This window comes from Pseudorca crassidens, chromosome 5 (assembly GCF_039906515.1).
Source record: "Pseudorca crassidens isolate mPseCra1 chromosome 5, mPseCra1.hap1, whole genome shotgun sequence".
NCBI classification, from domain to species: domain Eukaryota; kingdom Metazoa; phylum Chordata; class Mammalia; order Artiodactyla; family Delphinidae; genus Pseudorca; species Pseudorca crassidens.
Window position 1 is genome coordinate 33,003,824 of NC_090300.1, and position 25,911 is coordinate 33,029,734.

Below are 25,911 nucleotides of genomic sequence, written 5' to 3' on the forward strand. Positions count from 1 at the left end.
AAGGGAACCTCTTCCGACCCTCAAACCCTGGAGCCACCCCTGCCCGGCATGTATTAACTAGCAACAGAAAAGCTGCATGCCAGTCCTGGTGGGACAGAAGGGATGCAGGGATTCGAGGATGCAACTCTACAGTACATGGATGCACCGGGTCTTTGCGTGGTGGGTTCATATGCCCCAGACAGGGACAAACTCTTTAGCCAATGAAAGTGTTCCTACAGTCCAATTCTGACAGCAAGGGGCGGGACACCCTCCTGCCTTTCCGCTGGGCTCAGAGTAGGCGTGGCTTATGTGTACTCCTGTTTATTTCTTGGCCGCCTTAGGCCAGCGCTGTGTTGCCATGACGACCGTGGCTGGGTCGCAGCAAATTTTGTTGGAAACTCTCGCTGCAGGTTGAAGACGGTGTATCTGTTTGCAGTGACTCAGTTTCCCAGGAATAAATTGGAACAGTAGGGATAGCAAGGTTCTGTAGACTTTTTCCATCCGAATTCCTCGGCAGGCGCTCGGATACCTGACGGGCTGCGTGGCCCGGGAGCTCGTACTCTGGCCTCTGCGCGTACCCCTTGGCCAGCTCCGGGGCGGGAAAGGGGCTCCGCAAATCCTCAGAAAATCTTCCGGCGAGCCATGAGCCCGCGGGCCGCAAGCTCTGCTTCTCCCGTGGGGTGTTCATTTTGCATCATTGCGTTTATTTGCTGCCACTCTAACTTAAAGGGGCGGGGGGGCTTTGTCTGAAGGAGGGTCTCGGCTTGCTGATCAGCGCAACGTTTTGTCAGTAACAGAGCTTCTGTCTTCTTTGCAGTGCCATGGGGAGCAAGAAGGAAATGGCCCTGCAGGTAAGCCTCAAAGAGGAGCTTCCTTCCAGCACTTGACTGGGGTTGGGGGGCGAGGAGGCTGGTGTGGAGCGGGAAGTGGAGTATAAAAACGATATTGTGGGTTTCCCTGGTGGCGCAGTGGTTGAGAGTCCGCCTGCCGATGCAGGGGACACGGGTTCGTGCCCCGGTCCGGGAAGATCCCACATGCCGCGGAGTGGCTGGGCCCGTGAGCCATGGCCGCTGAGCCTGCGCGTCCGGAGCCTGTGCTCCGCAACGGGATAGGCCACAACAGTGAGAGGCCCGCGTACCTCAAAAAAAAAAAAAAAGATATTGTTTGCCAGTAGTATGTGACAGACAGCCTTCTCAAACTTTAATATTGTACCTTCCATCTTAAAGGGAAAAAAAAAAACCTTATCTTGGATCTCTAGTGATGACAAATTTTTTGTGCACTTAAATATAAACACACATAAACTTGGGTGTAAGCTGTTTATGCTTATAGTGCTTATGCAACCATAAAACTCAAACATGAATTAACGTAAAACTAAAAAAACAAGAAAATATGAATCAGTATAATTCGATGTTGACATTTTTTTGTTGAAGTATAATTGTGGCTTGCTGAGAGAATATGGTATCGGTTCTTTTAAGTTTGGTCATGTGTCTGTAACTATGCCCTCTCTGCAGACCCAGTTCTCACACCACTACTCTCTAAAATCATTCGCTTATTCAAGAAATATGTTTTGATATTTTGTGCACTGCACTTTCATTATAGAGTGCCTTACTTCATTTGTGCCTGTGATAAGTGACTCCATAAGCCAGGGTCTGCTCTTTTATTCCCTGGTCCTGGACAGTAAGTGGTGGTTGACTCTAAAGTGATGCAGGCATGGGTCCTGGCAGCGGAAGGGAGGGCTTTATCATAAGATCATCTGGATGATGTATAATATGGATACCTTTGAAAGCACACTTTAAAATGTCTCATAGTCAGTTCAGTCCATCAGGGTACGTGCTCAGGCTCTAGGCACTTCCTGGAGAGAAGAGCGGCAGTGGTCTTGAGTCATCTGATTTCTCCTTTATTGTTCTCTGTGGCACCAGCACTCTACATGTGAATTCCAAAAGCCTAGTGATTTTTAAAAGGGAGAAAGCAATGTCAGGCTGAGGATAGTGTGCAGGGGGCGGGGTGGGGGAGGAGGGAAGATCTTCGGACTGGAAGTCGAAGACTTGATGTAGTTCTTACCTCTTCTCTTAGCCAGCTCCGGGACTTTGGATAAATCATGTAACCTCTCTGGGCTATAGCTTGCTCACCTGTGGAATGAGGATGTTGGGTGAATTATACCTAAGGGCCTTCCAGCATTGATATTCTAGTACTCTAGAGTTATAAAACTTTTCCTCTGGCTGTATTCTGTCTGTAAATCAATTCTAAGCACCTGGTCCTACCACTTATTGCTGTGAATGATTTCCTCAACCTCTCTGAGCCTCCATGCTCTTTATGTAAACAGGACGGATAATGCATAACCAGCAGAGTTGTTATGATGAGACTTCTTTAGACATTTCCAGGCTGGTCTGAATGCTGTCTGTCGTGGCTCTAAGATTTTTGCCCCATACGACTGTCTTTTCTTGTGTCTATACCTTATATCCCCTTTGAGAGTAATAGCATTTTTCACCAATTCTTTTTCCACGCGTATTCCTCAGAGCTCTGAGTTCACTGCGGTCCTCAAAGGAAGTGCTCCCATTTGCTGAGGTCGGGGTGGCTATGCACTGAGGCATCTGTGGAGGCGTTGCCTGTCTACCAGGTCAACTCCTTGAAAGCAGTGCTTTAGGGTCTGCCAACCCAGGAACCCTGTTCTCTCTCTGGGTAAGACTATTTAGGGTTCCTTCTGTGACTAAGACAGGAATTGCAGGATATCAAGAGACAGTGTGGTCAAAAGGTGCCACACATTCGCCATTCATTCTCTACCTCATGTAGGATTTCTCGAGGTCCAGGTATTTCCCATACCTCTCTGTTCCTGCGCTGCTCCTAGGAGTGAGGTTCTTCAGCTGTCCAGAGTCCTGGCCCTGGTGTGGCTCAGTCCATGATGGGGGTGCACCACAGAGAGTTGCCACTGACTGACAGCTGAGTCTCTGAAAGTGACTGTTATGAGAGAGAGGGTGAGGACTCCTGAGTTCTATCATTTTCCTCAGGACTATAGTTGTGGGCTCAGGATGACACCAGTCCAACTCTCTTACGGCATGTAAGGCATCATGAAGACTTTTCTGTTTTTTCTTCCTTTTTTTTTCATAGAAACAAAAAATGTATGGAAGCCTGAATTATTGAGAAAGATGGGTGTTTAATAGAGGATTTGCAGATGTTACATGTTTCCAGCCCTTTTAAAGAGACAAACACCTTAGCATACCTGTGTTAACAATGAGCGGTAATTGTCATGGTCTTTTAATTTATATTTTTTCAAAGCAGCTCTCCACAAAAACTTATTAATTACAAAGGGAAAGAGAATAATTTCACAGTGCAGAAGTCTGACAGACCACCTTAATCAAGTGATCAAAGTGAACATCATCATGGAGGCAGATCAACAGTATGTGTCACCTGAGAGGATAATATGAGAGAACATTCTTCTGATTCTGACACTCCAACCAATCCAACTAGTTCCAGCTAATCCAACCAGTTCTGACCAATCCCAACCAGCTCTAACCAATCCAACTAATTCCAGCCAATCCAACCAGTTCCAACTAATCCAACCAGTTCCAACCAATCCAACTAATTCCAAGCAATCCAACTGATCCAACCAGTTCCAACTGATCCAACCAATTCCAATCCAACCAATTCCAACTAATCCAGCCAGTTCCAACTAATCCAACTAATTCCAACCAATCCAACCAGTTCCAACCAGTCCAACTAATTCCAAGCAATCCAACCAGTTCCAACCAAGCCAACCAGTTCCGACCAATCCCAACCAGTTCTAACCAATCCAACTAATTCCAGCCAATCCAACCAGTTTCAACTAATCCAACCAGTTCTAACCAATCCAACTAATTCTAACCAGTCCAACTAGTGTCAACTAATCCCAATCAGTTCCAACTAATCCAATCAGTTCTAACCAATTCAACCATTCCAACCAATCCAAAGATGCACAGCCTGCTTCTAATCAGGAGGAAACACCAAACACACCCAAACTGAGGGGCATTCTACAAAATAACCCTCCTGTAGTCTTCACAAGTATCAAGGTCATGAAAATCAAAGAACAGCTGAAGAACTGTTACAGACTAAGACAGACTAAAGAGACTTGACAAATAAATCCAGCACATGATTCTGTTTAGATCCTTTGCTATTCAGGACATTATTGGGATGATTGATAAAACTTAAATGGGGTCTGGGGATTAGATAGTAATAATATATCAGTGTTTATTTCTTGACTTTGATGATTGTACTGTGGTTATGTTGAATAATGTGTTCGGGGATAACAGGAAATCAGGTTAGTAATTTACTTTCAAATAGTTCAAGAACAGATTATTTACACTGTACTTGCATATTTTCTGTAAGTTTGAAATTATTTCCAAATAAAAACATTATACAAAAATGTACACTATTAATAATGTACTATTTATAATATGTATTTCTTTGATTCTCATTTCTGATATAAACCAAAATACTTTGTAGATAGATAAGAGAAAAATGTGAAGAAATGGCAATAAACGCAACTGTTAATTACTTAGGATGTAGATGTTGGGATATATTTAACAAAAGGTGTGCAAAACATACACACCAAAAACTATGAAACGTTGCTGTGAAAAATTAAGGACTATTTAATAAGTGTCAAGAAACATTATGTTCATGTACTGGAAGATTCAGTCTTGTTAAGATTTCAGTTTTATCCCAAATCGATCCATAGATTCAATGCAATCCCAGTTAAAATAATTGCAGAAATTGACAAGCTGGTTCTGATATGTATATGAAAATGTAAAGGAGCTAGAATAGCCAAAACAATCTTGAAAAAGAAAAACACATATGGAAGCCTTACACGGCCTGATTCCAAGACTTATCATAAAGCTACAGTAATCAAAATAGTATAGTACTGGAATAAGAATAAATAGGTCAATAAAACAGAATAGAGTCCAAAATAAACCCATACTTATGCAATCAATTGGTTTTCAACAAAGCAAGTTAATAGGGAAATAAATTTTTTTCAGCAACTTTTGCAGAAACAACTATACCTACACATGAAAAAAAAATTAACCCCAATCGTTCCCTCACAAAAATTAATTTCAAATGGCTCACAGGCTTAAATGTGAAAGCCTAAATTGTAAAGCTTCCAGAAGAAAATAGGAGAGCATCTTTATGACTTTGAGGAAAGGTTTCCTAAGAAGGACATAGTAACCTTAACCATAAAACTAAAATTTAATCCATTTGATTTCATCAATATTAAAAACTTCTGCTCAACAAAAACTGTTAAGGAAATTAATAGGCCAACCTCAAACTTGGAGAGAAATTTTTTATAATACATATTTCTGACAAGAACTTGTCCCCCACCAAAAGTATATATAATCTAATAATATACTTTAAATTGGTCAACAATCCAATTTAAGAAAATGGACAGATCAATGGACACATCTCACAGAAGATATACAAATGACTGATAAGTGCATTAAATAGTGCTCAATACCATTAGTCATCAGGGAAAAGAAATGAAAGCCACACTGAGATACCACTACATCACCATTAGCGTGGCTAAACTTTCAAAGCCTCACAGCACCAAATTTTGGTGAGAATGTGGAGCAGCCAGAGCTCTTATACTTTGCTGAGAGAAGTTTAAAATGGTTCAAGCACTTTAGGAAAAACACTGGCAGTTTCCTATTAAACTGAATATATACTTACCCTATGTCCCAGCAATTTAATTCCTAGGTATTTACCTACCAAAGACAACTGAGAACACGAACACAAAAAGATTTAACAAGAATGTTCCTAAGTCTTTATTCATAAGAGCCCCAAACTCTCTATCAAGCAGTTTGTGATGTTGTCATACAATGGAACATGCTCAGGAATAAAAATGAACAAACCACTGACACACAACTACACAGATGAACCCCCAAATATGCTGAGCCAAAGAGGCCAGTGCAAAATAAGACATGCTGTACTATTTCACTTATATGATGTTCTACAATAGGCAAAATGACCTTTTTGCGGTACGCGGGCCTCTCACGGCTGTGGCCTCTCCCATTGCGGAGCACAGGCTCCGGATGCGCAGGCTCAGCAGCCATGGCTCACGGGCCCAGCCGCTCCGCGGCATGTGGGATCTTCCCGGACCCGGGCACGAACCCGTGTCTCCTGCATCGGCAGGCGGACTTTCAACCACTGCGCCACCAGGGAAGCCCAAAAAGAACTTATTATGACGGAAAGCAGATGAGTGTTTCCCTGGGATGAGGCCTGCGGAGTGACCGGGAGGAGAAAGGAGGGAACTTTCTGGGAGATGGAATGTCCTGTATTGTGATAGGAGTGTGGTTACCTGGATGTGTGCATTTGTCAAAACTCATTGATTCGTAGCAATTTAGTTCTGTGTATCTCATTATATATAATTTATAGCTCGATAAAATGTATAAAAACACACAAAAAAATGAGTACCTCTCTGTACATAGATACAGATAAATGTCAGAATTTAATATTGGGCTTCCCCGGTGGCGCAGTGGTTGGGAACCTGCCTGCCGACGCGGGGGACACGGGTTCGGGCCCTGGTCCGGGGGGATCCCACGTGCCGCGGAGCGGCTGTGCCCGTGCACCACAACTGCTGAGCCTGTGCTCTAGAGCCCGCGAGCCACGGCTACTGAGACCCGCGCGCCTGGAGCCCGTGCTCCGCGGCGGGAGAGGCCACTGCAGTGAGAAGCCCATGCGCCGCGGCTGGAGGGGGCCCGCGCGCAGCGGCGAGGACCCAATGCAGCCAAAAATAAAAATAAATTAATTAAAAAAAATTGAATGTTGAGTAAAAACACAAATGGAAAAAGGATATCTTCAGTATGGTACCATTTATGCCTATTTAGGGACACGAAACAATTTTATATAGTGTTTTTGGACAAATAACAAGTTAAAAAAATTTTTTTTTTTGTTAAAAAATTTTTTAAATGAGATTTTCTTAGGATAGTGGTTATTCTTGGGGGTGGAGGCAGGAGGAGAGAGAAAAGAGAAGAGAGGATTGGGGAAAGATGACAGCTGAGCTGTATTTGTAAGTATTTCATTGAGAGAGAGAACAAGAGCGAGAGAGAACAATAGGTAGATACCTGGAGCAAATGAATACATAAAATTGTCTCCCCATCGTCACCCTCAGTAATACAGCGTTTGTTTCTCTTTGATGCTAGGTCAACATCAGTACCCAGGAACTTTGGGAGGAAATGCTCAGTTCCAAAGGACTAACTGGTAATTTAAGATAATTTTTTAGACCCATCCTTTTCAAAATTGCCAAATGACATATTGAACCATGAAGAGAAAACTGCCAAGAGCATCATTTTCCTATAACCTCGAGTTTCATAAATAAAGAACCAGGTAATTTCTTTGTGTTTAAATACATATCTGACTTGAACATCTGTGAGTTCAGTTCAGGAAACTAGTCAGTACTGCCGGATAGCAGGGTTCCCTTCTTTTAGATTATGGTTAGCCATACTCAGGGCTTGTTTGGTGTTAAGCAACGGAAACCTCTTCTAATTACCTGAGGCACAAAAGGGGAAGGTACTGAAAGGAATACGGGATCTCTCAGAACTCAAGTGCTGGAAGGAGAGACAGGCAACCCAAGCAAGTGGAACCAGGGGCTGCACAGTCATTAGGAAACAGCAAAGCCACTGTCACTGGGCCTCTTTGTCGCTGTCATCCTTGTATCAATTATCTATTGCTGAGCAACAATTTACCCCCAAACGTAGTGCCTTATAACACTTAACATGTATTATCCCACGGTTTCTGTGGATCCAGAATCCGGGGGTTGCTTAGCTGGGTGCCTTGACTTGGAGTCTCTCACAAGGCTGCAGCTACGGAGTCACACAGAGAATGTCAAGGCTCAACTGAGTCAGATTTACTTCCAACGTCAGTCATTTGGCTTTGGCAGATCTTAGAAGGTCACTTCCAAGCCCATTCCTGTGGCCATTGGCAGGACCTAGGTCCTTGCTAGCTGTTCACCAGAGACATCAGTTTCTTGCCGTCAACTTCTCCATAAGGCTACTCACAACCTGGTAGCTTCTTTCTTCCCCCAAAGCAGGGCTCAGGGAGGGAGGAAAAGAGAGAGAGAGAGAGAGATACGAAAGTCCCAGCCTTTTTGTAACCTAATCTCAAAAGTAACATCCCATTGTTTTTGCCCTGTTCTCTTCGCCCTGGGTGGAGCCTGCACTCAAAGGCAGAGGGTTACACAAAGGCTTGAATCCCAGGAGGCAGGGCTCACCGGCGGCATCTTAGAGGCTGCCCAGCACAGCTGCTCCCCGACTTCCTATCTCTGCTTCTTTTCCTCTAGAGGTCTCTGGGCTCCATTTCTGTGTCTGCTCAGTTCTCTCTATAAATAAATATGCTCGGTCAGCTGGTATCTGCTCTCATCTCTCTCCATCGCTGCCCCTGCACCCAAGACTTCAGCACTCAAGCCCCCCTCCCCCATCCCTCCAGCCCCTTCACCCACTGTCCCCTGAGGTTTGTCCTTGGCTCCAACCTGTTTCCCGAACATGCCACAAGTTTCCCCACTTCTTCACTTGTATCCACGTTGTTCCTACTACCTGAAATATCATGACCCCTCTACAACCTGTAGAAACCTTTCTCATCCCCAGGCAGTTCTAAAGCAGCCTCCTTGCATGAAATCTTTCCTGAACCTCTGTGCGGTCACTTCCGCCTGGTGTCTCTGTCTCAACCCCCAGCACACACCCAACCTGGTGTGGCCCCTGTGAAGGCAGGCATTCCATGCCTTCCCCCAGACTCTAGCACAGGGCCATTGTCTTTTTCATTTCCATCAGGAGCAGACGTGTCCAGGCCCGGGCCGAGTGGGTTCTTAATAAATGCTGTTCCATTGATCCAGGATGTGGGTGTGAGTCTGGCCACACTCTACTACTTGAGGGATTACAAGGCTTTGTTGATGGTGCCAGGTCTTAACTATGTTGTCCATGTGCCTTGTGTGCAACCGGAACATGGCTCCAGGGCAAAACCACCATGACTTCTATTTCTTTAACAACAGTAAGAAAGCCACCAGCTCCTCATTTTTGGAGGACGTGCCACGTTCCAGGCACCCTAATCTATTGAGCGTGGACTTTGTCGAGTCCTGCTCGAAGCACGACACGAGGGAACTGTGTGGACCTAAGACAGCGGGGGCTCGTCTGCCCCTCTTCATCAAGCAGTCGCCAGGAACTCAGGCTCCTCCCTCTTTCTAGAACCAGCAGAGATTTGCTTCCAAGGTCAGCCACCATCTTGGAACTCTGGTCTTCTGCTGGCTCACTTCCATCTGCCTTCAAACACGCGAAAGTCTATTCAGATTTACACACACCCCCCGCTTTTCATTTTCTCTGCCATTCCTTTCCTTGCTTCTCTTTCTGCTTCCTGCCTTTCAGAGTCAATCTCTTCATAACTTCCTCTCCCGTCCGCAGCCACCTGTCTCCCACAACCGTGGGAAGTGTGCCTTTGTCACCACCACTCCTCGTAGAGCCAGGGAGTGCGAGAGGAGATGGGAAGCTGGTACAAATGACTAGGCTGACCTAGCAGTGCAAACCCTGCCTAGAGATTGGCAGCTAATTGGGTCCCAATTTTTTCCTGCCGGGGCTTGAACCTGTTCTCCTTGGTGGGCCTGGATACAGGGTCCTCTGATTCTTCAAGGATTTTTTCCTGGAGTCGCCCAAATGCCTTTCTCTCTCGTTCCTGTGGTCTATTGAAATCTCCAAATCCCTCAACTGTGAAGCTGTTGTCCTCAAAGGAGCCTCCAAGAAGCTTTATCCTCCGCCTGGATGTTGAGGAGAACCAGATCCTTCTCTCTGGCCTCTGCCGGTGTCTGGCTGACTTTGGGGCTATTTGCCCTAGACTCTCTGGTCGGCACTGGAAATGCAATGTGTCTGGAATCTAGTTCACTCTCCTCCCTCCCCAGATGCTCTCTCCCTGCCTCCACCCAGTGCTTTCTCTCTGCCGGGCTCAAAGGTGGTCCTTCTCACACCCACAGGACTGCCACCCCCAGTCTTTCCACTACATTTTCAAAGTCTCAGGGATGCCTTCGTTTCTCCCCTCCCTCAACACAGCCACCCCTGTGTCTGGCTTCCTTGTCCCTCTTAAAGCCAGCCTGGCTCTCACTTTCTCTGCAAAACTATGTTGCTTGGCGGAACTAACCCATACTGTTGAATTCATGCATCTTCTTTCCTGGAGTCATTGAAAGAGCATGGGCTGTGGCATCAGACAAACCTCGGTCCAAAACTCGGGTCTACTGCTTGAGAATTTTTATTTATTTATTTTTTTACCTTGGGTTGGTTATTTCATTCCTCATTTATATGGTAGGATAATGATACCTATCTTGCTGGATTTTTTGAGAGAAAAGCAAAGTGCAGATGCTCTCTCATAGCTCAGTAAATATTAACTCTCTCTCCTTTCTAAAACTTACTGTGAACCCTCGTTGCCTAGTAAATCAGGATGGAACTCCTCAAACCCACATTCCCCACTCCTCCAGTGATCTCTGCCACCACTGATCAACCCAACCGCAGCGGCCCCTGGACTCCCCCACCACGCTTCCCACCGTGGCCTCCCTCTCTGCCCGTCCAAGCCTGGCATTTCCACAATGCCCGATGCACGTCGCCTCTCCACTGCGAAGCCTCCTCCCCTGAGTCCTACAGTACAGCGTTAAGACAGTGCTGCCAGAGTCTATGCTAATTTTAATAATGATAATTTAGGGAATTCCCTGGTGGTACAGTGGTTAGGACTCTGATCTTTCACTGCTGAGGACCTGGGTTCAATTTCTGATCGGGGAACTAAGATCCCGCGAGCCATGTGACATGGCCAAAAAAAAAAAAAAAAGGTAATTTATATCATGGTTTATTAACAGTTCTCATGTGATGTGAAAATTTTGAAATGTGAATCTTCAAAAAGTAAAATCGCAAATTGCATGCTATTAAAGCTGGCAGGGCTGGTAGTGTATAAGCAGTGTCCACACTCTGACCCCGTGAGGATGCACTCTAACTGCAGAACAGAAACACCCCCTGTGTGGATCAGACATGAGCTCTGAGTGCTGAGGTCTTTAGGAAGACATCCTTCTTTAAAATGTGACCACCGGTCCATCACCATCTAGCACTTACTTGCTGCATCTGACTGGGCTGGGCAGGTCTGGTGCGTATCCGGTGCACATGAGTTGGCTTCGCTGCTTAGCTTCTTACAGGCCTCGGGGTCTAGTGCAATCAGACAGGAGGGTCCCTCACACCCAGTCCCACCACGCTCCAGAGACTGGGACCAAAGCAGAAAAACGCACCCCAGTTTCCACCTAGGTCTCTCTCAGGTTCACTTTCCAGGAGAATAATGTTGATTTGATAAAGTAAAGTTTTAAAGATAAAACTCTCCTTTACCCAAAGCAAGTGGCTTCCAATGCATCAGGAGGAAAGGTTAATGCTATGTTTATTACCAAAGTAGCTGAGAGTTGGTTGCATCCTGATAGGTCACCTACAGTGACCTCTTCCTTTTAGAAGAGATAGTTTCAGTCTATTTCAAATACGTACTGAGGGCTTCTCTGTGCTAGGCCTGACCCTGAATGTAGCTGGAAGTCCCTTAAGGCAAAGGATCCGTGTTAAGTAAGTGATTTTCCACCATACTCACTTCATTGTGTTTAGAATTCGGAACACTGAGTTCATGAAGGAAAGCTGTGTTGCCACACTCGCTCATACTCTGCTGGGATAATAAGTCCCTTTAACCGCGAAATAAATATCCCTGCAAACAGATGTCCATCGGAGGGGGTTGGAATGTGCAGGTATCAATTTTGCCTGACGTGCGGGGCGCTGGTGCCTGCTGAGCGCTCCCGCTTCTTGGTTCCACGCAGTCGTCGACGTCTACCAAGGCTGGTGTGGCCCCTGCAAGCCTGTGGTGAGCCTCTTCCAGAAGATGAGGATCGAGGTCGGCCTGGACCTTCTGCATTTTGCATTAGTAAGGTCCTCTCTCAGCACAATGTCACACAACTTGTAAAAAACTTAAAAAATTTAAAACAGGAACAGGAAGTTTGAGGGGCCTTTTTCAGATCATCGACAAGGCATCCGTTGTGGATTTTTTTGCTGATACCAGTTTCTCTAGAGAGGAAGCCTCCCCCCCACCCTGCTTCTCGACACTCCCTGTGGGCTCAGCTGCCCCTGATGCCGGAGCCGGGAAGGCGTGCGGCCACTTTAAGGCCAACACTCCCTCTTGGCTCGTGTCCACTGTGAACCCTGAAGTTTCACTTCCAGAGCACAGGGTTTAAGATTTCTATCCTCGCTCCTTAAAGGGGAACTTTCAGCAAACGTTTACTCAGGTCAGTGTATGGAAATGGGAATCACTTCCAGAGAAGCATGCAAGAGACGCTGGAGGAGCTGCACGGGTTGAGGCTCAGAGACGGTGAACACAGGCGAGACTCTCCCTGAGTTAACTCTTGAGAAGCTGGGCTCCCAGGGCTTGCACTCCTCCCGTGGGAGTGGGCTGTGAGGCTTCTGTGGAGTGAGCGGAGGAGGGGTCTGGATGGGGAGCTTTATCAGACCCGGAGGTGAGCTGAGGACCTTCCTCTGTTGTTGCCACTCGGGGCAGATGTGGGATGTTAGTGGTGGAGCTCCCTTGATCCGGAGCAGGACAAACTGTCACATCTTCCTTATTTTATTCCTCAGAAAACGACACTGGCAACACTTTTTACCAGTATGTTGACAGTTGTTAAGATTCTGATGAAAGGCATTAGAAGAAGGAGCATGAGAGAGAGCAAGCCAGGGCTCCAGCTGGGGAGGGCAGTCACTGTGTGATGTACGTGTGTGCACGTGTGTGGTGTATGTGTGTATGTGGTGTGTGGGAGGATGTGATATGTGTGTGTGATGTGTGTATATTATGCGTAACGTATGCGCGTTCATGTGTAGCAGGATGTATGTGCTGGTAGTATGTGTGTGTAGTTTGTATATGTGTGTGTGGTATGTATATGTGTGTGGTATGTATACGTGTGTGGTATGTATACGTGTGTGTGGTATGTATGCGGTGTGTGGTATGTGGGGGATGAGGAGTATGTGCGTTTGGGGTGTGTGTGTGTGTGTGTGTGTGTGTGTGTGTGTGTGTGTGGTGTGCATGCAATATGGATGTGTATGTGCTCTGTATGGGGGGTGTGGTGTGTGTGTCCCGCACGGTTTTCCCGCCATCCTGTCCCTGCACCCGCTCTGCTGACAGCCTGTTTCTTTTAGGCAGAGGCGGACTGTCTTGATGTCCTCAAAAAATACAGAGGGAGGTGTGAGCCGACCTTTCTGTTTTACGCAGTAAGTACATTTTCAGTCCAGAACTGTCCCACGGCTGCATATCACAAGGGTTCAGATGGACGCCTCTCACCAAGAGGCCACACTGCTCCCAGCGAGTGAATGCTGTTTCCTCCCTGACTCTATTATTTTGGCCGAGGACAGATGCCCTTAATCATGGCACTGCTCATGGGTGGAGCTCTGGGCTTGGGGCCTTCATGAGGGCAGTACCCGGGACAGAGCAGGACTCACTCAGAGGCCTGTGCTCTTTCTGGTTCGTGAACCTCTTATTTTATTTGTTTGTTTGTTTTTGGCTGCGTTGGGTCTTTGTTGCTGCGCACAGGCTTTCTCTAGTTGCGGCGAGCGGGGAATACTCTTCATTGCGCTGTGCGGACTTCTCACTGCAGTGGCTTCTCTTGTTGTGGAGCACGGGCTCTAGGCACTTGGGCTTCAGTAGTTGTGGCACGTGGGCTCAGTAGTTGTGGTGTGTGGGCTCCGTAGTCGTGGGACGTGGGCTCAGTAGTTGTGGCGCACAGGCTTAGCTGCTCCATGGCATGTGGGATCTTCCCGGGACTAGGGATCGAACCTGTGTCCCCTGCATTGGCAAGTGGATTCTTAACCATTGTGCCACCAGGGAAGTCCCTAGTGAACCTCTTGACTGAGGTCTCACTCTCAGTGCAGAGTTTGGAGACCTCCGCAGAGGGGACTTTTCAGCAAACATGAACGCTCCCTCGTGGGGTAGACAAGCTTTGTATTCACCTTCGTTTCATTATAAAATGTGAAGATATGTTGATACAAAGTCAGAAATGAGAGGGGTGATTGATGACCCCCAGTGGTTCAGCATTTGAAAGGTCATCTGGCTGCCTTCGGCTGTGACATCCACCCGGGGCTCCAGGCCCCTGAGGGCCCCCCGCTGTCTCACACCTGGCTTCCTGGTTTTAGGTCACCTGCCAGGCCCTGAAGACAGTGGATTGATATTCTCCTCCTGACCCGGTCCAGCCCCTCACAGCACAGTCAGGGAAACTGGGATCTGCCAACCGGGGCCAACGTTGTTTAGTTTGGAAAACTTTGGGCTCCTGCCCTTGGCACTGCAAGTATTACAAGTTGGAAGTTTATGGTGAAACATTATTTGAGCTTCGGCTTTCTCGAGGGAGACTGAGGTTTTACGAAGAAACCTGGTGGGGGAGGGAGCAGGGGTGGGAAGCGCTGAGATGAAAGTGCCCTCCGCCAGACTGGCATCAGAGCTCAGTCGCTGAAATGGGATCATTACTGCAGTGGTTTTCTTGCTTGAGCCTGGAGTGGGCGGGATTAAAGCATAAATCATAATTGGCCGTGTGGGAGTGTGCGGCAGCCCATCACAGTCACACAGCGGCCATCCCCTGAGGGTGGGATGGAAACAGAAGGAGAACCCAGTGCACGTGAACTTCCATGAGTGACTGGCAGGGAGACTTCTGAAAAAGCGAAGGCGGTGAACTCGGGTTCACCGGGAACACCACCTCCACTGTGAGGTCTTCCCTGACCACCCCAGATGGAGCTGGGGATCAGTTATTGCCCCAAATCCCAAGTACCCCATGAAAGCAATGTTCTTATTCTATTGCAACTGTTTCTCTGACACGACCACTCTCTCCCCACTTGACACCCCACTCACGGAGGGTGGCAGCTATGTCTTTTCATGTTTAGTGTTTCTGTTCTCTGCCTCTGTCTTGGTGTTGGCATAGTAAGTGCTCAGCTGATACTTGTTGGGTGAAGGAGTCAAGGAGAGGCCACACTTAGTCACTCACAACCCAGTGCGCCCTGGTCCTCCCCCACCTAACTCCCCGCTGTCCTGAAGGAAGTTTTGAAGGGAGGGGCCTGGGGTAGGGGGCAGAGAAGTGGATGGAAGCTGTGGGCCTGGGGTCCACAGACCTTGACCTTGGGCACGCTCGTAAACAAAGCTCTTGGAACCTCCTGTCTCTCGAAGGAGGTTGCGCATCGTGTGGTCTGAGCAGGACATCTGTGCTGTATTCTAGGGAGGGGAGCTGGTGGCATTGGTTAGAGGAGCAAATGCCCCGCTGCTGCAGAAAACCATCCGAGAGCAGCTGCAGGCCGAAAAGATTGTGCTGGCCGAAGGCAGAGAGCGGAGAGTGGTAAGCGGCCAGGCCACGAGTGTCCCCCAGGCCAGGCCAGCAGGTGCCTCCCCTGCCCCGCCAATGTCTTCACTGTCCTTGGAAAGCTGCATTACATGCCCACGCTGGCTGGAGGCCTCTGAGGGCTCAGGGGAGGGTGCAAGTCCCACTAGGAAATCTTCTTTGAAGTCGTCCCCTTCATCCAGAACACTTTAACGTCTTTTATCCATTTCCCTTTCATCCCCACTGCATCTCTTAACAGCGTTTCTGGAACCCTGACAACGAATTCAGAAATGGACATGAAGTTCCGAATCCAGTAGTGGGTACAAGGAGTCAGCCTCAGGGGGAAATCTCTCCTGGTGACCTGCCCTCCCTTCTCATGCCTGAGTTTGACTTGTGATCCCAGAGGGTTCATTTCTTTAACTAGAAAGGGGTCATTACCTTAAGAAACAAGATCAGCACTGCTTGTGATTTTGGTAAATTACTTCCAGGACAACGGGGACTGCGAGTTTTTCACAAAAAATTGGCAACCTTTGAAAACCGACACACCTTAGGTAGAAGTATCTCCTGGTGCCCCGAGCAGTTGCCAAAGGAGCCTTAACGTTATTCCGCGTTCACTGTTCACGTTTCCGCATTCAGTTCCAAAGAGCAAAGCCCTGTTTTCATAGAATGGATTGGAATCAAATCCCATTTCTTCCCCAGAAAAGTGGCAATTTTCCCCCAAGAAAGAAAATCACAGACGCTTGTACCTACTCCACAGATAAATGATCTCTCTCTGTACTACCTGCACTGTGTAGCCAGTTGCTTACTATTTACTTGCATTTCAATTCTTACTCTGTCTTCTTGACAACTCTCTATTTCATCTTTCTTTTCCTTAGTTTCTACTTGATGCTGTGGAAACAGGCAGACTCTAAACCTTAAGATCAGCATGGATTTCCTGGTCCTCAATCGCTCTCCCTCCCCCGCTCCCTACCACCCAACTACTCAAAAGGTTCCTGAAAAGTTTCCAAGGTTGATAATATATATATATATATATATTTTTTGCGGTACGTGGGCCTCTCACTGTTTTGGCCTCTCCCGTTGCGGACCACAGGCTCCGGACGCACAGGCTCAGAGGCCATGGCTCACGGGCCTAGCCGCTCCGCGGCATGTGGGATCTTCCCGGACTGGGGCACGAACCCGTGTCCCCTGCATCGGCAGGCGGACTCCCAACCACTGCGCCACCAGGGAAGCCCCAAGGCTGATAATCTTGACCCTGTTCTTCTGCTCTGCATTTAGGAACTTTAGCTATTTGGCTTCTGCTGGTTTTTGAAGGTCTTTGTGGAGTTTTAATTAGCTAACTACTTACTGTCCATGACCAATTTGTACTAGATTGAAGATGAGGCTCTTTCTGATGAAGATGAATGCTTTTCCCACGAAAAGGAAGATGGTGACGACGAGGATGCGGGTGAGTACAGAACCAACAAGCATGGCAAGAAGGCAGAGCAGACTCGGATTTGATGTGTGTGTGTTTTGTTTTGTTTTAATTTATTTATTTTTGGCTGTGTTGGGTCTTTGTTGCTGGGCGCGGGCTTTCTCTAGTTGCGGCGAGCGGGGGGCTACTCTCCGTTGTGGTGCACGGGCTTCTCATTGCGGTGGCTTCTCTTGTTGTGGAGCACGGGCTCTAGGCACGCGGGCTTCAGTAGTTGTGGCATGTGGGCTCAGTAGTTGTGGCTCGCAGGCTCTAGAGCTCAGGCTCAGTAGTTGTGGTGCACGGGCTTAGTTGCTCCATGGCATGTGGGATCTTCCCGGACCAGGGCTCGAACCCGTGTCCCCTTCATTGGCAGGCGGATTCTTAACCACTGCGCCACCAAGGAAGCCCTGATGTGTGTTTTTTATTTTTTAATTTTTTTTGGCCTCACTGCACGGCATGTGGGACCTCAGTTCCCCTGCCATGGATCGAACCTGCGCCCCCTCTGCTGGAAGCACGGAGTCTCAACCACTGGACCACCGGGGAAGTCCCTGATGTGTCTTTATAAAATATATGAGTAATCAGTTTATTGAGCGATCTGAACTCTGGGAAGATAACCCATAAAATATTTTGTCTCCAATCACCTGACTTCAAACATACTGTGTTGTGTCCCTCCTGCCCTTTAATGGCATCTTGGGCACATTTACAGCTTTCTGATCATGTTCAGTTATAACAACTGTGAGTTTCATGGCAATTTCTGGGCATCAGGAAAGTCTCCCTTAGTAAGATGGAGGGAGTGACGCTAATAAGGTAAAGTAATGATGCTGGTGTTCCCTTAGTCCTTATTTGAGCTGAAGAGTTTGAGCTTCTTTCGCCTTTTTTCTGAAGTGTCAGAAAGTCAGCTGTACTGAACCCCTTCCCTCCCCACAGCCCTGCACCCTCTTCCACTTATGCCCCAAGTATTAACTCATGGATTTTACACTCCTGAGCATTGCTGTTCTTCCTGAACCTTTAATATGAGAAGAACACCTTGACCTGACAGTGGGAAGAGAAGCTAGAGTTTAGAGAGGCTGTTGTTGGCAAGGTGCCTCCTGACGGTCCCTGAGACACCAGGGGAGACCAGGATGCAGCTCAAGAACCGAGCTGGAGAGAGAAGGAAGTTCTGATTACTCCCTGAAATAGAAAAGCTGCTTATTCACGTGTGGATGACGAGGACTCTCTGAGTTGGATCCTAACAAGGGAAGAGGCACAGTTTAGGAGAGCAAGAAACCAAGTGTGAAAAGGAAATCAGCAACTTGGCTTCTGCAGGAAACGTTTGTTGTCTCTTTCTGGGATGACCTCTTTTTTCCCTTCCCCATTATTTTCTCCCAAATCAGGTCTCTCCACCCAGAAAGCTACCCAAAGCCTATCCTTGCCCTTAGCCTTCCTCTCCCCCGAGCCTAGCTTCCTGAACGTGGTCCACACTCCTTGGGCCACCCTCTCCTCCGCCCCTGCCCCCTTGCCGCTCCCCAAGGCTCCAGTGACCTTCTTGGTGTCAAATCCAGCGGGCAGTTTCCAGTCATAGCCTATGGCATCCTTCTGTGGGCTTGGCCGATGTCCCCAACGTCTTCCTACTCAAAGCCCTCTTCTCGTCTGGTGTCTGAGATTTCGAGACCTTTCTCGTTTTCCTTCTTGTTTTCTCTGGCCTCTCCGCCACCTCCCCTTCCTTGGCTTCTTTTCTTTTGCTCCCTTTTCAGGCTGGAGTTCTCAGGGCCCCAGCCCTGGTCTCTTCTCTTCTCACCCTATACCTCTAGGCGGTCTCATGAATCGGTCCATTTATAAGGGGATTTATTGTAAGAGTCCCTTAAAGTCCAAGTGTTCATAGGATGTTAGAAATAGTGTTCACGGAATAATGAATCAATTGGCTTGCTTAAAATGATTCACACCTTTGCAGTCCACATTTTTTAGATTTTTCAAAGTAGGAGGCCCTCCTCAGGTGCAGATACTGTCATGTTACAACACAACTGATATAGAAGTTGAAAAGAGAAAATAGGCCGTGGGGGGATATAGAGTCTGTGGAGAGTGTAGGTAGCTCACCAAGGCCAAGTCCATACAAACGGGAGTCTGACAGGGATGGGTCTGTGCCCAGACACAGGGCTCCCCACGGCATCTGCGGGCCTGAGCGGTGGACGGTGGCCACGCGGCACCTTCCTCATCCCCACAGCTGCTTGGACCTATGGACACGGCCCACCAGTAGACTGGCCGGTGATCTATGACTGGTGCCTGGGCTCCAAGCAATGAGCTGGCCAATTCTCAGGAGAGTGTGAACAGAGACAGAGGAGACTGAAGGCGCAGTTTGGTAGAATGTGCTGGCCCTGACCAGTCATGCCAACTCGGGGCCTGGGGCAGCCACTACTGACCACACGCTGGGAAAGGCAAAAAGGCACACCGAGAGGAGAACACGGTCGGCAGCACTTAGAGGTCAAGAATCACGACAGGGTGACAGACAGGAAGGGACAAGAGCCGACTCTTTTGGTTGTTTCTGGTTTTTGTTCCTGAGTTGTCTTTGACCTCCTCCCCCATCTCCCATCCTCTCCTCCCTCCCCACGCCCTCCCTCCCAGGTTCATGTCCCTTGCATGTGTCTCTGTCCCTTGCAGCCAGGCTAAGGTTGGGGTCTGGAGCCAGACCCCTGCATCCACTAGAGTCTAGGTCTGCACAAGCACAGCCAAGAGGCCAGGGGAGGGAAGCCGGGGGCTGTGTGCGGGGCTGCACGTCCCTGCGGAGGGGCTCCCGAGAGCCCAGCGTCTGATAGCACCATCGCCAGCTTGTTGCAGTGTCATCAGAGAAGGCCTGCACCTTGGCAGTCATTAAACCAGATGCGGTGGTCCATGGGAAGACGGATGAGATTATCACGAAGGTGACAGAGACAACGCTTACCTTACAGACTATCCTCATGTCTCCTCTGGTGGAAAAACAGGGGTGGAGCATTGTGTAGCAGGGTCCTCGGGGGGAAAGAAGGCTTCTAAGTAGTTTTAATTAAAATTCCATTTAAGTAACTTACAATTTGTAAATCGAATTGGAGGACGAGGGTCTCCACTGCTTTTAATGTTGCCTTTTCCGTCATCTTTTACTCTCAACACATTGAAATGTGAATTTGGGCTTGCTTTACCCTTTTAGAATATATATATATATATATATATATATCCTACAGATCCAGGAAGCTGGGTTTGACATTTTAACAAATAAAGAGAGAGCCATGAGAGAAGCAGAAATGTGACTTTTCTACCAACACAGAGCTGGAGAGGTCAGCTTCTCTGCTTCCACTTATCCAAAACACTCTCATTTCTTTCTCTTTCTCCAACATTGTGTTTATAGATTGCTATTAGTTTGGGAGAAAGTAGAGTATTATGAACAGCAAGAATATGAACAGCAAGTGAGCCATGAACTTGGTCTCCGAATCATAATTACGGGCTGCATCAGGGAGACATTCTTTGGTAGCAAGGATGAGAGTCTGACTCCAACTTACGGGATGAAATAAGGAATTTATCGGAGGGACACTCCATGACTCCCAGAACTGAAGAGAGTTGAAGGAGTTGCATAAGAAGGTGTGGGGAGAAGAAGAACCAAGGCAGGGGTAGGGCCCTTGGGAGCAAAACCTCATGGACAGTCACTTCGGGTTCTGCTGCTGGGGGACTCAGACCCAACCACTTTCCATCTGCTTCTGCTTGTGACTCACCCACTTGGGAGGGAGGGTATCGGTGAGCGAGCCTGGGCTCCACCTCTCAGGTGAGGGGGTGTGTATGTGGAGGGGTAGATAGGCATTGTGGTTGTCAGCTGGCCTAGGACCAAGTGAAATGGGGAAGGGTTTCTCCCCAAAGGAAGCCTGAGTACTGCTACTTGAAGAAGGGGGAAGGGTTGCACAGTCTCAACCGCATCCCCTGGTTATCCAGCACCCAGATGATTTTCATATTTGTGGTCTTCTAAATGCTCCCACCTAACTTATTATCTCATGTTCAACCCCAAGGGAGTCAACTCGAAGCCTCATCTTCCTGCCTTTAACTTATATCTGGGTGTGGTTAGGCCCCCCGCCTCCCCGGGGCCCTCTGCGGGCATGCAGGCCGGTGGCAAGGCCGTTCACTGACGCTCTCCCATCCTGTGTGTGGGATGGGCCCGCCAGCCCTCTGCAGGCCCTGGGGCCCCTGCCCCGGCTCACCGTCTTCCCTCCCTGTGCCAGGAGGCATTTAAGAAGCTGGTACATCACATGTGCAGTGGACCAAGCCACCTCCTCAACCTCACCAGGACTGAGGGCACCGAGGAAGTGGTCACCGCCTGGCAAACCCTCATGGGACCCTGTGACCCCGATGTGGCAAGGAGGGAGCAGCCTGACAAGTGATGTCACCAGCTGTGGTCCTCGCATCCATCTCAGAACCTGCATCCAAGGAAGCTGAGAGCCCTGCTCGAGGTTCAGCCCAGAACCACGGGTAACACAGAAGGCTCTCCGATGGCCATGAAGCTCCCTCTCTGTCATACATTAGGGGAGTCCCTGACCTCCCTGTTATGTATTGAGGAGACCCTGACATCCTCTCCCTCTGATCCACCCAGCTCTTCACTGGGTGACTCCTTGCTGCCTCTTTCCCTCTTCTGAAGGCTGCAGCTGGGTCCTCACTGTTCTTCTCTCTGCAGCCAAAGGGTCCCGTCGTGTGGTCCCAGAGCCACCTGCAACTCTCACCCAGGAAATACAGATTCCAGGCCCCCACCCAGGTCTACCAAGTCAGAGACTCTGGGTGAGGCCTAGGAATGTGCAGTGTAGACTCACCTCCTCAAGCCCCATCCCCTACTCCCTACCCAAGGTGTCCTGAGGCCCGCGAGAGTCTGAGCACTTGTTCTGCACACAGCACTAGGCTGCCTTGGTCTGCTCCCTGGCCCTGTGTGAATATTTAGCCTGGCACCACCAATGCCAAATCCACTGTGTCTTGCCTTTGAAGCCGAGAGAGACCTCACCAACAGGAAAGAAATTAGCAAGAGACTAAGTAACTGCAGTTTTTACTGTGACATAACAGTTGTAGGGGGCCGGGAACATTCATATATGAGGCAGCCTGGGCTGATGAAAGACAGCCCAGGGTTCAGATCTTAAGTTTTCTGAGCCTCAGTTCTCTCATCTATAAAAGGGGGATATGAGCACCTGTCGGGGGAGGCTGTACAGTGTTGTGGTTCAGAGCACCGACCTTAGAATCTCTCTTCTTCCTCTTAGTAACTGTGTGACCCTGGGTCATCCATGCTTTAATCCCTCTGCCTTAATTTCCTCATCTGGAAAATGGGAACTATAATAGGATAGGACCTGCCTCAGATGAAGAGAGACAGAAAGAGAAAGAGAGAGAGAGAGAAGTTAGAACATTGTCCTAGCAATATTATTATTATCTTAGGGGACCTTGGGGGATTAACTATGCCAACCTGTACCAAGCCCTCGGCAGGGTGCTAGCCTAGCCCCCGTAGTAACAGCAATCAACTAGCAGCTCCTGGGCTCCCACCGTAACTCATGCATATTCAAACTGGGGATCATGAGAGTCTCCCTCACAGGGCTGCCGCACAAATGAAATGAGATCAGGTATGTTAAGCACTGGCAACGTGCCCAGAACACCGCGGCTACTATCATCCTTGCTGCTGTTCCTGGCGTTTCCAGCAGAGAAAGCCATGTCACAGAAATGCCAGCTGCTGATTGGTAGCTGGTGGCCATGTTGCCAGAGAGCAAAACATTTCTTTTCAAATGAGACAATCGTTTCTTGTACGTTTTGCATGCTCCCAGTCTCCGGGCTCAGTATGGCACAGAAATGCCCTTTAATGCAGTCCATGGAAGCCGGGACTCGGAAGATGCCCGCCGGGAACTGACACTGCTCTTCCCCAGTTTTAAGTTTTCAGACCAGGTTCCGGAAGCCCCTCTGGGTAAGTCATCCAGGCAGATCTGGTCTGTATTAAATCTGCAGCGGGGATGGGGGGCGGGTACTGACAGTAACTATGTGGTAACCAAGTCCTCCGTCTAATAAGGGCCTGCTGGGGAAACAGGGCCCATTACATAACTTTAGCGGCAGTCCTGCTCTATTGTGTTTTCAGAGTAACAGTTTTGCTTTTTCATTACATTTTTGGCTGCATTTTTACTTTGAAGTCAAACTCTTGTTACAAAGTTACTTTGCATTCTCCTGTGGAAACCACCCGGAAAATGTAACTTTCTGGAAGCCCACTTCCATGGCAGAGGCCAGATGTTATTCCCTCACTTTCTCTGCGCTCCACGTGCCCCATCAAGCCCTTGGTGGGGTCACCGAGAAGCAGAGAGTTTCACAGAAGGGCCCTCTGCCCATCGCTGCAATGGCTCTCATATCCCTCAGAGCCCACATTTTGGGAAAAGCATCCTGGGTCATCCCCACCTCCACATCTGGGTGAGAAACCCACGGGGCTCAGAGTGCACGTGACTCACCCCACTCCACGAGTGGAAGAACCAGACACGGCCCGTGCTGCTCCCGTCACCGTGTTGCACGTCTCTGGGTTGAGCCTGAAGTGAGGTGGAAGGGGCCAGGGGGTGAACATCCTGGGAAAAGCAAAGGATGTGAGGGGGGGGCATTCTTGGGAGAAGTCTGCCTGCAGATCTGAAACGGTAATAACCCCCATGTGCCTAAATGTTTGGGTTTTAACCAGTCGGTTTACCTAAATGTTTGAAATGTTCGTCATGGTCTCTTCAAGATTTGAATCCAATCAAGCAAGAATAGGTGGTTTGAGGGCGAGGAAAGGAAGGGCGGGAGCTGACCCCTGCTGGCCCTCGTTTAATCCTGGTGCTGCCTGCTGCCAACTGAGGGACAAGCTGAGAGTGTGATGGAGTTTAGGGAGCTGAGAAATCTTGGGAAGTGTGGCTCTATGTGGACCAGAGACCCAAGTCTGAACATCCAAGTGCGGGCGATGGTTCTCCAAAGCCATCCTCTGTGGGAAGAACTCTCACTCTGGTGTGTTACTGCGAGGACCAGCGTTCCTTTGGGGGCCTGCCCTCAGGGAGAGCCCACGACGTGTTTCCTTATGTGTCCAGGGTCATGTGACATCTTCATTCTTTTGGGGGGGTGACTGGAAACAAGTAGGTATGACTATGGGAAAGGAGAGCAAACTGGCTGGGCACCACTCATCGGGGGGCCATCGGGGAGAGTGTTGGGAGACGTGAGTCTGACTTTTTGGCCTCAGGTGATAATGAACAAAGGGAACAGTTCCAGAAGGGTCTGAGCCTAGACCACACCTGGGAGTGAGTGCACAGCCTCGTTGGGGTGTGGTGTTCTGCCCCTTTGTCTGACATGTATGTTGTGCCTTCTCAGTTGTCAGGGGCAGAGTGTGCTTTCCACGTACCCAGCACTTCTTCTGGGCCCTGGAGACAGGATCCTGGGTTTGAATCCTGGCTCCACTATCTGTTAGCTGAATAGCCTCGGGAAAGTTACTTCCCTTTTTGGACCTCAGTTTCCTCATTTGTGAAATGGAGATAATGAGAGGCCCATCATAGCCCCATAATAATCATCTTCCTCAGAGGGCTCTTGTGAAGATGAAAGGAGACAAAGCACGGTGAAGCTCTTAGCCTGGGGCCTGACACACATCAAGTGCTCAACCAATGTCACTTGCTCTCCTCATTTTTTCCGAGTCCCTAACACACATATTAGGACCTCTCTCTGCTGCTCCGTCCACCCTGACCCCTAACTTCACCGTCTGTGATGTACTTAGATTTCCCCTTTCCGCTGTTCCTTTGTGGACAGTTTGGGGACAGGGCTGCTGTAAGAAGTCCTACAGCATGCCTGTTGTCCCACAGGCCTCGAGGCCGAAGGAGAGGGCGCCGGTGAGGCGCTGTACTCCCCCGAGGACGTGGACAAGGCGGCCTGCGACCAGGCTGAGGCCGTGAGATGAAGCGCCAGTGCACTCATATCTGCTGCACGTAAGGAAACCTCCAGAACCGAAACTTCCTCTTTTGAGCGCCAATACTTTTTTGGTTTAGTTATCGTTCATGAATAAAAATAATAGTATCCACTTTCCTGCCTTATTAAACAGTACGAATATGGAACATGTACTTTTTTTTGGCCATCTCTGGGATTTTAGAAAATAAATGGACATCAGTCCTTGAACTCTGCCGTGATACAGTGTCATCTCAGGGGATACTGAGTTACAGAGGACAGTGTTTCCCAGTAATAAATCTACGTTATGGATGAAATAATTTTAGAGCTTAACTTGGTAACGACGGACTTGAAAATAGTCCAACAAGATTGAATGTGACACTTCAGGGCTTACTAACATGGGGGCAGATATAAATCAGCTTTAAATGTTCATGCTGCCCACCCAGGCCACAAGGGTAGTCCTGGAATAGGCCGGATTCTTCTCCACGAATCAGGGCATGTTCAGAAAGCAATGCTTGGGGGTTACATTTGGAACCAGGGTTCATCTAATTTTCTTGATGCCCCCTTCCCCCATTTCTTTGGTTTCTGATTTTGGCTAAAGTCTAATTTTAAAACCTGAGCACTCCTAGTTGTGGCGCCCCCTTTCACTACTGCCTGGTTTAGCTGTCCCTCCATGGGACACAGGAGGTTTTCAGTAACTAGCTTTACCCCTGTGAATAGTAACATGCCAGCTACCCTCTCACCGGTTTGCTCTTTGGTTTATCTGTAAATTCACTGAGCCCAGGCATACTCTCCTCTCTGACTGAGGAAAAGGCTGTGTTCTTCTACACCACGAGGCAAATGGCAGAGATTTCCTTCTCATCTGCTGGTTTTCTCCAGGGGGCTTCGTGCTTATGACTTGAAGCAGCTCTTTAAATGGGCAGTTAGCTCCCAGAAGACTGTCCTTTACAGATGCACTACTCTTTCCCCCAGCCTGTAGCATGAGGCCCTCCGTGCTGGCACCGGCGACAGGATGAGTCAGGCTGCAGAAGGCGGGGACACCGGGTGGCCTGTGACAGCGGGTGGGTGGCTGCACTTCCCATGACCTTGTGTCACCTCTAGATGGAAACATGCCTGCCCACTGTGCTCAGCGCATCAGCACAGGCCTCTGTGAGAAACACCCAGTGGAGCCCTCCCTGACAGAATCCGTCAGGAGAGTTGAATCTACTGTTCCAGGTCCCCAGGCACAGAGCCCACCATGGGGCTGTGCTCTTCC

General features: G+C 48.6%; 1 protein-coding gene across 1 annotated transcript; it reads left to right on the forward strand.

Moving 5' to 3' along the window:
• The first annotated feature begins 312 nt into the window (after window positions 1-312).
• On the forward strand, window positions 313-24,887 carry NME9 (NME/NM23 family member 9). The gene is given in 11 exon segments (XM_067737703.1): window positions 313-460; window positions 797-830; window positions 7,143-7,200; window positions 11,804-11,907; window positions 13,167-13,238; window positions 16,691-16,766; window positions 19,584-19,666; window positions 19,961-20,053; window positions 20,984-21,138; window positions 22,553-22,689; window positions 24,578-24,887. Coding segments are annotated over 10 exon segments (903 nt in total). The 5' UTR covers window positions 313-460; window positions 797-800; the 3' UTR covers window positions 24,673-24,887.
• Window positions 24,888-25,911: the final 1,024 nt, after the last annotated feature.